Consider the following 11,944-nt stretch of genomic DNA (forward strand, 5'->3'; position numbering starts at 1 on the left):
AATTCTTTTCAATCTTAATTTAAGCCCTGCCAAAGGAACAACTAGTCCATCAATTGGTCATGTTTGGTTTAATGTGAATTTCTATGGCAACCTTTTTTATGCTGAGAATTGAGAAAATATAAGACATTTTAATGAAAACATCTTCAATTTGTTTTCTCTACCTACAGTTCTACTCAGCACCGATTATAGTCACAATCCGATCTATTAGGGCACTGAAAATAAAAGTGTTGGAATAAAAATTTCTACTTTTTGCAAGTGAGTATTTGGAAACAAAATTGCTTTTCATTTAATGTAATATATATATATATATATATTTATTTATTTAATTCATCCCCTTAGAATGAGATAGATTCAAGTTACACTTCAAAAGAGTTACACTTTTTGTAGTCATTCATTTTTATAAAATTTAGTGGTGAGAAAAATAGTACTTTCTCTTATCTATTAAACCAGTTGGGTTTTAGATGGAGACCCACCCTCACAAATAATAGCTATAAGTATTGATTGTCTCTTCATGGTTAAAGATTGATATGGAAGTATTGATTTTGTTTGCCCTTTAGAAGCACATGGTACACAGAGAGAAAACTGGATCAATAATTTACAGAGTCTCCTTTGTTAAACTCTCACCAATATCTTTATGTATAAGAACTCAAACGTCCAAGCCTAAAATGGTGAAATCATCAAGTTTTATCTCTAACAATTACTTCTTTGTTGTAAACTTTGGACACAAATTTTGCCACACAGTGACAGTCCCCGCACATTTTAAGGTTCTTTACTATTCTAATTGATAGCTGCATATGTATTACAAAGTGATAATGGGTATCATTTTTAACCAATGACCAAGCCTTTCCTGCCACCGTCGAGTTTGACCGAGACCCACCCTTTTTGAAAAACCCAACTCGTTTAAGAATTAGAAGCCACCTCCACAAAATTTTGTTTTTGAGAAAAAACAACCCCTACAAACTTAGTTGGCTTAGCATCAGCGGCGTAGCCAGGAATTTTTATATGGGGGGGCCGATTCGAACTATGAAGGTTGAAATCGACGACGATGAGTATCATTGTTGTATGGATAGTCTATATTTTTAAGTTGATATGGACCTTCTTTGAGATAAGCTCGTCAGATTTCATTTTGTTTGTTGATAGGGAATTCACATATTTGTTTACGGGATCCTGGATCATGATCTATCTCTTCAGATTAAATTCTTGAACATTTGTAGAGGTCAGGGTGTTCATCAGGCATTGAAGTATCAGCATTTGTTTCTACAGCCACAGGTGTCCTAATTTCTAAATTGCTAACATCTTTTTTCTTAAAGAATGCATCAATTGTTTTTCGTTTGCTCATAATTCTTTTAGCTTTAAGAATATGACTCAAAAATTAACTTGGAAAGAAGTTTAAAAAATAAAATTTTAATTAGAAATTTTTACTTAGTTATATAGATGTTGTTCATACTCAAGAAAAAACAAAATTTTCACTATAATTTAAACATACAACCCATTTTTAATACAACTTTAATTATAAAAACAAAAAATTAAACACACAAGTATTGGTACACAACATAAACCAAACAATTTAGCAACACCCATAGCCACATCCATAGCCACATGATATCTAACAAATCAAAAATAGGTAATAAATCAAAACAATTTTATCTTAGAAACTTTGTCTTCATAAATTGCAAAGATGGGTCACCCGTGTGGCAATGTCTACTACCTCTGCCTAACTGCTTTCAACTTTAGATCTTCCCTTTAAAACTCATTACAAAAAATTTCCCCATGTCTTCAATCATGTATTTCTCTAAAAATTTATGAAAATATAAAGAGCATGTGAATATTTAGGTGTATATATTTGAGAAAAAAAAAAAAGACACTAAAAAGAGATGAATGTCTAATGTTAAGAAAGAGAAGAAAACTCATTAGTTACAAGTAGTCACTAAGTTTCAAAACTAAAACTGATGAAGAAAGAAAAAATTGGTCAGGATTTTTTTTTTTTGAACTGTGAGTATGAAGGACTGGAGTTTTGGGGCTGGTAGGTAGGCAACGATACCAGTGCAAATGAAAGTATATCAAAGAAGACAAAACAAAAGAATAAGAATTAAAGAAAGGGATTCCGTGGTCAATGAATGGATTTTTTGTGATGAAAAGAAAGTGAAGTTTTGTTTTTAGTGTTTGGACTTGAGCAGGCCAGCTTGTTTTATTTGGAGTACATAAGGCCTAAAACTAAAGCTGAGCTTGAGAGAATATTTGAGCTGGGTTTGGGAGAATAGTTGAGAATTGAGCATTGGGGGGGGGGGGGCGCTGTCCAATATTGGGAGGGTCCCATTTTTTTTCTACCTACTCTAATGGAATTTTTTTTTTTTTTTTGGTAGGGCCTGGCCCCCCAAGCCACTATGTGGCTTCGCCCCTGTTTAGCATATTTTGTTTCTTTGCTGGTTTTGTGGCCCACGTAATAGGTGGAGCCATGGAAGAGATGAATTAGAGAGAGAAGGTGCATAAAAATTTATAAAAATGAATAATAAATGATGTACACTAATTTGGGGGCAGTTATGTAATTAAATTTAATATATTAATGATGTGAAAATTAGTGTCTTTCTCAACGTTAGATTTTATAAGAATCAAAGGTTATAAAAATGTGTAACTCTTTTGAAGTTACACATTTTTTTAAACCATTGGATTTAAGTAGATCTAACGGTAAAAAAAAATACTTTCATTAATGCTAATATTCTAATTGATTCTATTTAGTATTCCTTATTTAATACGTACATTCTATACTTATTTCTAAACCCAAAATATTTTTACACGTCTCTCTCTCTTTCTCTTTGCACGTTTCTCTCTCTATCTTCTCCATAGCTCTTCCATCTCCTGACTAGGTTGCCAGCAAAAAAAGAAGGAAAAAAAAAAAAAAAAAGCCACAGCCTGCCTAACTCTGATTAATAACAAACTCCTGCTTTGTTGTTTTGTTGTTATGGATGAGAACCAATTGTGCACAAATACACATGGTTTTGCTATGCATTTTTATTGCTTGGCCCTTGACATGTAGATGATAATTATAGTGGAAAGCATTACAATTTGACTCCCTTGATGGTGTAATGCTTTCGAGAAGCAAGGTCCNTTTTTTTTTTTTTTTTTTTTGGAGAGAAAGATTTAGAGAAAAGATAATTGTATTTTTTTTGCAAAGATATCTTAATCAAATTAAAGACATCTCATGATTTGAGCTTAAAATATGACTTTTTTTTTTATTGCTTTAATAATTCAATACTAATAAATAAAATTTTCTAATTAATTTTATTTGATTTATTTTCTAATTAATTGTTCTGGCAGATAAAATTAAAATGTAAGTGGTAACCAGTGTTTCTTTATGCCAAGTAAAAAAAAAAAATTAAATTTTTATAAGATTTACGAGAAAATGAAATTGAATGGTTGTAACTTTTCTAAATTATTTAACACTATATATTAAATTTAAACTCCAATCATATTTTAGTTACATTCAGTTTATGATAAAAGGTCAATTGAAAATTACAGTAATATGCAGGTGCAGGTGTAGCTAGTGTCTTTTTTTCTTGGATCAGGTTATTCTCTTTGGAGATAGCATTTTCCCAATTCACAAGTCTTCTCTCATTCACATCATGTATCATTCTTTACCAGTTGTTCTCATTTGATTTTCTATTTATTTATTATTATTAATTTATTATATTTTGGAATGATTGACTGACTATGAAGCGAGAAGAACTACAAATAGTAACCTTTTCTTTCGAAGGCAATGGCATAACCTTTTTGCTCTTTCCACTTTTTACTTCCTTTATTCAATTTGATAAGCAACTCTGATCTTTGAGTCAAACTCAAGAACTACACCAAATGACAAAGGATGACTGCTCAGATGAAGTGTTGATTGAAAAATGAAAAATTTAATTGATAAGTGAAACAGTGGTCAGCATATTCAAGAACTCAATCCCCATTTGGGCTCTGGTACTAAAAGGTTTGTTGAATTCATCAATCTTCATCCTCTGAATCTTGAAATGTTACATAAAGGTTAGATAAGCAATGTATAACACCTCTCTTTGAAGAACTCAGGGGAACAACAAAAATGAAAGAAAGAAAGAAAGAAAAAAGAAAAAAAAAAAACTATTAGAAAACAATGAAACAATAAATGGGGTTTCCCTGCTATCTGTACACGCTCAAGGGACAAAATATATTGCTCTGATAGTTATATGGAGAAAGGCTTTGCATACACATCAAATGGTTCATTTGCAGTAAGCTGTGGTTCCTGTAGCAAAATACAACAAGAAAAAAGTTAGAACATACTAATCGAAAATCAGCATACCATTCCTTACTTCAGCATAAATGATAAAATATACAAGTAATACAAAAAGACAGAAAGGCATGTGATCAAATTTCAATTTATTAGATATAATTTGAAGGCATACAATTTGAATTTATCTAGCTATAGTGCATCTTTAAGGCCTTTTAATGAATATTACTGGAGAAAAGGGAGACAACATATGTCTTGTTGAAACTTAAGAATTAAAGGGTAGTTCTTGGTGCAATGGAAAAGCATATACCATCCTACTACAATTTTGAGTACACTATCAGACATATTCAAAGAGATAAACAAACAATTGCTTTTCTAAAAATTCATACGCATAGATGAGTCGTCATGCTTTCTAACATTTGGGTGTTGCATCACATGAAACTTCCTGAATGTATGTGACATGCAGAAAATATAAGGCCTCAAATACCATGTTGGAATCATAGCAGTTGCATAGAAAGTTTGTTGATGGCATACATGCAGACCTTTTTTGAGTCAATTCCATGGGTTGGATGAGAGACCACTGGCTACATAATACTCAAAATGAAGAAACTCACTTCTTAGAAAGTTTGTTGATGGCAAAGATGCAAACTTTTTTGAGTCAATTTCATGTGTTGGATGAGAGAACACTGGCTACATAATACTCAAAATAAAGAAATTCACTACTTAGAGATGCAGAAAGACACCATAAATCACCTACTAAATTCTAAGGACCTAAACAATCATTCACCACCTTAGAAGTATTTTCAAGGGCACATCAGAAACTGTGGGTAAACAACATTTTGGCCATGACAGAGAAGAATTCATATGCTGTTTTTATCCAACAGGAGAGGAGTAATGTGAAGAACATAAGTTGACTTAAAATATCTCATATAAGTATATATAACTATGATAAAACATTGATAACAGAGATAGATGACTCAAATCTGCTTCCTTTTTAAAAATTCTTATATTATGGATGAGGCTTAAAGCTTGTATTGACTTTTAGTGTGTCAAACTCTCATTTCAATATACTCAGGTAGTCTACAATTCAACAATGAAGATTTTTATTTTCTTTGAGAGAGAGAGAGGAGAGAGAGCAAAATTTCTGCAAATTTATTTAGTTTAGACTTTAGCCTTGAAAATACTCTGCCACCCCCGAGTTAACTTTTTGGCTTGTAAAATTTAGACTTTTCAGAAGTTGATGAACTGTTTGTGCAATATTCTGAAGTAGAAATTCAGTTCTTATATTACGGTTGAGACTAAAAGCTTGTATTGAATTTTATTATGTCAAACTCTCATTTCAATATATTTAGGTAATCTACAATTCAACAAAGATGATTTTTATTTGTGTGTGGGAGAGAAAGAGAGCAAAATTTCAGTATATTTATTTAGTTTCGACTTTAGCCTTGAAAATCCCATGCCACCCCCAAGATGAGTTTCTGTCTTGTAAAATTTTTTACTTTTCAGAGGTTGATGAACTGTTTATGCTATATTCTGAACTAGAAATTCAGTTCTTGTCTGTTAGAGTCTCAATGGCTTGCACAAGGCTGCTGCAATTGAAGGTGTGGCCTTGCCTTGTTCCTCACAAGTACTGCTGGACTGAGAGTGAAGTCTTTGAAAGCATCAAGCTAGGTTTTAGTTAGCAGTATTCTAGGTTGTCTGGTATGTGCTGGCAGTAGGATCATATCATGATCAATTAGCCATGTGCTTATTGTAATTCCAGCATGTGTGTGATCAAGAATTGGCATGTGAATCGTTAAACTCAAGTTAGTTACTAACTGTTAGTTGTTATGGCAGTTACATTCAGCTAGCTCTTTAAAGATTGTACTTGCTGTAATGGAATGAACAACAAAGGAATAACCAATTTCACTCTTTCTAATCTTCTATACTTTTCTAATCTCTCTCATTTCTTAGGAGGCCTAGCTACCTCAAAAAAGCCACCCTAATCCCAAATCCTACAAGTTCTAAACCACTAAAATAGAAAATCCCTAACATTGTCTAAACAAGCATCTTCTGTATATAAAACTAGTTTTCAGTTTTTCCATGCATAAATGATGACAATATTAACTTAGTGAAAGACACAATGCAGACAAAAACCAAGATAACGATCAATGCTTATATTTTTATTTATAATTCAAATAACTAGAGAATTATAATCCTATATTTCCTCCCAATTTTTAGTGTTTTAGATTTATAGGCTAAACCATACTTTGGCCCTTGATATACTAAGGGTCCGTTTGGATACAGCTGAAAACTGAAAACTAAAAACTGAAAAACACTGAATCAAAATAATTTTTAAATGTGTGAATAATACATGAGACCTATTTTTAATGAAAAAGTTGTTGAAAAGTAAAATTTGTGTGCACTGTTCACGGGAAAAGTCAAACATTCCGGCTCAAACAAAAAAAAAAACCACCGAAACGCAAAACGTGTGTTTGGGAAGCCTGTTTTTCAGGAACTAAAAGTATAGTTTAGCCTTTTTTTTCCTCTAATTTTGTTCAGGCAGCATTTGCAGTTTGCACTATGCAGGGGCGGAGGGAGCGGGGGGCGAGGGGGGGCACCTGCCCCCCCTGAACTTTCAAATGTTTTGACCCCCCCCTCTACCAAAAAAAAAAAAAAAAATCCAATTAAGTGAATTCACGTTACCTTTCCAGCTTTCCTAGTAGTAGTAGACTTCTACTCCTAGTACAAGTCTACATATAAAATTAATAGATCCCACTTAGTAAACTTGATAGACTAGACAAAGCTGCCTGTAAAATTTTTTTATGTGTCAAGTTTCTTTCTTGGATAGCCAACTTGAGACATACATCCATGACATGTAATCTACTGAAGAGTTTTTAGTAGTTAAAGGAATTGGATAGCTAGCTAAAAATATGGTAGAAATGGAAAAAAAATGTTTCATATTAATTGGTTTACTTATTAGTGACTTTGGCATTGATCTTACCAGTTGCAATAGCTACTGTTGAAAGAGTTTTTTCAGCAATGAACATAATTAAAAATCAATTACGCAATCGAATAAGAGATCAGTAGATGAATGATTGCTTAGTCACATATATTGAGAAAGATATATTTAAGACTATTAAGTGTGAAGAAATCATGTAGCGGTTTCAAAATATGAAAAATCGTCAAGGGCAACTGAGTAAAATAAGCTAGATGTGAAAAAATAAATTAAAGTTTACATTTTATATTAGATTCTGTATGACAATTACATTATCATATAGTTGTTTACTTATTTTGTTATTAATATCGATTAATTTTTTTAGATTAATTTTTTACTTACAATCTTATCTTTTAATCTTGCCCCCCCTAACCTAAATTCCTAGCTTCGCCACTGGCACTATGTGCCAATGAAAAAAAATACACTAACATCAGCACAATTGTCTCTTTTCACAATACATGTGTCCAAATCAATGTGATTGCAATGACAACCATACCTGTCTCAACCCGCCACCACTCCCTCCTGTCAAAAGCATGGTGAGAAGAGATGTCACTACACCACCACCACCTAGATCGTCATCTGTGTTACGAATGGTTGAACGCATTGCATTTAGCATGGCTCCATATGTAGTTGCCTGTCCACGTTCAATGGCTTGGATGAAAGAATAAGTCATTGCACCAGTTGAAGTGATCCTTGATAGAGCCTGTCCACATAAAACATTAGCTCAGATCTTAAATCACCACTATATTTAACTTGAATGAATAAACTGATGCCCAAAACTTTACCGCAGTATCTGCTGAGGTCTGATCATCATCACATCCACTGAAAGATATGACCTCCCCACCACTTGTTCCTTTCCACACACCTGATCTAGGGCGATGGTCCTCCCATACATACCTCCCAGTCCTACATCCACACACACAGACAGATATATAAAGAAAGTGTAAGCAAGAAAGGACAATGAAAGGACGTAGTAGAAAAACTAGACTAGTACCCATCAATGGATAATATACACTGGCAGGGACTTATTAAGGTTTTGGAAATTGTCTTGTAAACTTATCACAATGTATTATCAAAGCTATATAACATAATATTTTGTGTGACAATAATATCCACTGAAAAAAAAGGGACTCACCTATCCATTCTACATAGAAATGGTAAATCTAAAACAGTGCCACTATGGCAAGCATCTATGATTGCATGGAGCTTAACTCCACGAGGAAGAGGCCGGACAATGGTTTCATTGATCTCATCATCAACAATCATTCCCTGAGTTTTAAAATCTAAGGGGCAGATTGTTTCATCATATCCATCTATCTCATCTCCAGTGTAGTTCCTTTTCTGTGAACCATGACCAGAATAATGAAAAACCAAGGAGTCTCCTGGTTGACAACCTTGCACGAGCCAATACAGTGCCATTCTAATGTTGCTTTTAATGGGATGTCTATAAGGATCAGCTTCTTCTTCTGCAAAGTAACTTTCACAAGAAGACTCAGATTATGGCATGGAAGAAAAATACAGGGACATCAAAGAGTACCCAAAAAAAAAAGAATTCAGGTTTAAAAGGACGGATCTTTTTAGATTGTGGCTCTACATATAATTATCTAGTAACTTGTAATCAATTAAAACTTTGTATGTTTACACTTAAAAAGCATTTCTAAAACACATTTGATAATTCAATAGTTACAACAACAGGGAGGGGGATTCGAACCCTGAATCCCTTTATAAAGGAGAGGAGACTATTGGTTCTAAATTGTTAATGCTAAAGTAAGGATTGAGTGATGGTCAGTTTGTTGGTTTTAGAAGAATAAGTTTTTGCCTTTAGGGAAATGTGGACCGCATCTGAATTCAGATGAAGATAAATGTGGGTTCAATTAACTCAATTGGTAAATTCTCTTGCCACCATATAATGAACTTGGGATCAAAATTAACTTTCCTATAGTCAGGTAGAAACGAGTTGCCCTTCTTGATGCTCTGATTAGAAACAAATGAGTGGGGACTGCTTATCAATTTTAATCAAAGAAAAAAGAAACATAACATAATAGGTATACAATTAAATTGACAAAAATTTGAGACCAAACTCAGAAAAGACATAGCAAGTATTGCAAATAATGCATATGCGAGCAAATAATGCATATGCGAGCAAATAAGCATTAGGACTTGTTCAGCAACAATCTGAATTCAGAAACAGGTGAATAAAACAACAGCAACGTATGAGCAAAAAGGAAAAAAGAAAGCTCTCTCTCTCTCTCTCAGCCCAAATAAGACAGCAGACAAAACAAAAACACAAAAAATCCAACATAAACAACGAAAAGGAGGATCAAAGATGAGGAAGAGAGTACCATTGAGCATAAGAATGGAGGACTCAGGGAAGTTGAACTTGTTGACCAACAAGTACTTCATGCACTTAGCATCATTGATACAACCCTTCAGCTCATGCCGTGAGTTCTTATAAGATATCCCACAAATGACAGCACGCTTGCGGCCGTGCACGGCCGGAGGCGGCCCTCGTGGCGCGTGGTTGTAAGGAGACGGAGCAGTGAAGGGTGGTGGTGGTAGTGGTGGTGGTGGGTAGTGCGGTTGGTGTTGATGGGTGGAGTAAAAACCTTGTGGTGGTGGTGGTGGAGGTGGTGGTTGGAGGCTACGAGGGTCAGCTATGCGAGTCACAGCATGGCAAATAGCACACCGAATTGAATGAGCACCTGGTGGAAGCTCTAAAGCTCTACGGCAGTTTGAACAATCTACAAGCAACATGTTGATTATGACGATGATGATGATGATCGAAAGAGAGTTAAGAGAGATCAAAGCTAGCTTTTGGTGGAGATCGAGTATATATATATATACTGTATGTTAATAACGATATATGAAAACTTGAAAAGTCTAACTTCTTTTCATGAAATGAAAGGTAAAGAGAAGAAGAAAGAAAAGGGTAGGAAAGAGAGAGGAGATGATACAGACTTGTTTTTTTTTTCTTTTTTTGAGATAATGTTACAGACTTGTTGACTTGTAGGTATTAGTCTGCAAGTTGCAAACGTGGGAAACGGTGTAGAAATGTTGGATTTGGAAGAAAAGCCAAGGAAATTCATTAGCAAAGCAAACAACAACTCCACATCAACTACTACCCGTGAATGACACGGATTTATTTGTCCACACGCTTATGTTTTTGCACCAATTGATTATATTTATTTGTTTATGAAAATAGTATATAAATATATATATATATATATATATATAGATGATTATTCTTTTTGGTTTGGCAATTAAACAATTTTGTATTGTTTTCAACATAAAAAAAAAAAAAAAAATATATATATATATATATAAAAATACAAAAATAGTGTGTGTTTTGTGTACATTGGTACTTATGTACCTTAGATAGCCATTGAAACAAAATTTTCAAAATTTTGTATCTTTTGTAACTTATATGAACATCTTTATGCACAACTAAATAAATGAGTTTCGCGGCTTTTGTTTGTGATGAGTAAGATTAAGTTATGTCTTGTACTTGACACTCGTATCACTCTTTTTGACGTGTAGTACTAGAAAATCCTAAGAGAAAGGCATAAATAACCATCTCACCATTGTTGCTTGCCAATCATGATAAGACATCTGTATGCTTCGGTATAGCAAAAGTGTGATGTCAATGATATTTGTGTGCTTCGGCATAGCAAAATTGGAATGTTAAATATCATTGGGTATTTCTTTTCTTTCTCTTATATTCTCATGCATGATATGCTCAATAAAAGAAAAATATTCAAAGAAAAATAAAAAACAAAAGGATAAAAAAAAAAATTGTTTTAAATATGATTGCAAGCGTGTATTTTAGAAGATATGGGAGTTATAAAATGTACCTCGAAGGTGATAGTCTTCATCAAACGGTTATGATTGTGTGTGAGTTAAAAAGATTTTCTCATATCTCAAATTGTCATAACATGTATACACTTCTGCAATCTTGCGATGTTTTTCACACACAACATGCAATATTCTTTACTACTCTTGATACATGTGCAGGTACAATATGATTTGGCTATCATAAGGTTTTACATGTGTTAATGTATGCTCACTAAATTATCTTGACTTGCTTTTGAAATATAAAATTGGTTAAACTTGTTTAGTATGTGTGTATGTGTTTTAGGATCTATGTGCTTAACATTTTTCTTGTTGATAAATTTGTTTTTCACATGTTTTGCATCATTCTATTATCTTGTCATCCATAGCATCTTGTTTCATTACATTCATGCATTTATAAATTTCTTGTACCCCCTTGATCATCCTTGATCATCTTTATGTTTCTTGGGTGAAGTTTTTTAGCTTCTTGTACCCTTTGTCAATCATGACAAAAAGGGGAAGAAATTGTGGAGAATATGTGGTTTCTTTTTAAGATTCTACATGTTAGGGGGAGAAATACATGCCTTTGTAAAGGGGAGATGTGTTTCATGTTGTTAGGGGGAGTACTTATCTCCTTCTTCTTGTACATCGGTCTTGTGACCATATTTACATACATTGTGCTTATGTTTGATATATATATATATATATGATGATGTATGTCTTCTTCACCTCCCTCTACATGTGTTGTTTCTTTTCTATCTCCATACACATGTTTCTTATTACTTGTACGCAATCTATTATTTCTATTTCACACAAAAATGCCTTGATGAGTTTTGTTTAAAGTGTTTCAGAAATACAAGTTATCAAAGTCTACTTGCCATAAACTCTCTTCTTGT

General features: G+C 33.4%; 1 protein-coding gene across 1 annotated transcript; it reads right to left on the reverse strand.

The window, feature by feature from the left end:
• Positions 1-3,958: 3,958 nt before the first annotated feature.
• On the reverse strand, positions 3,959-10,176 carry LOC112000993 (metacaspase-1). The gene is made up of 5 exons (XM_065765543.1): positions 9,563-10,176; positions 8,356-8,686; positions 8,006-8,126; positions 7,717-7,923; positions 3,959-4,258 (listed from the first exon to the last, which is right to left on the reverse strand). Exons 1-5 carry the CDS (start codon positions 9,972-9,974, stop codon positions 4,199-4,201), a joined length of 1,131 nt encoding a protein of 376 aa, XP_065621615.1. The 5' UTR covers positions 9,975-10,176; the 3' UTR covers positions 3,959-4,198.
• Positions 10,177-11,944: the final 1,768 nt, after the last annotated feature.

Source organism: Quercus suber, unplaced genomic scaffold (genome assembly GCF_002906115.3).
Source record: "Quercus suber isolate HL8 unplaced genomic scaffold, Cork oak 2.0 scaffold_636, whole genome shotgun sequence".
Lineage (NCBI taxonomy): Eukaryota > Viridiplantae > Streptophyta > Magnoliopsida > Fagales > Fagaceae > Quercus > Quercus suber.

Coding starts and splice junctions, on each gene's coding strand:
- LOC112000993 (XM_065765543.1), bottom strand. CDS start 9,974: ATGTTGCTTGTAGATTGTTCAAACTGCCGTAGAGCTTTAGAGCTTCCA. Junction 8,127..8,355: donor TTTCTATGTAGAATGGATAG/GTGAGTCCCTTT, acceptor GTGTGGATGTAG/GACTGGGAGGTATGTATGGG. Junction 4,259..7,716: donor GTGGTGGCGGGTTGAGACAG/GTATGGTTGTCA, acceptor ATTTTGCTACAG/GAACCACAGCTTACTGCAAA.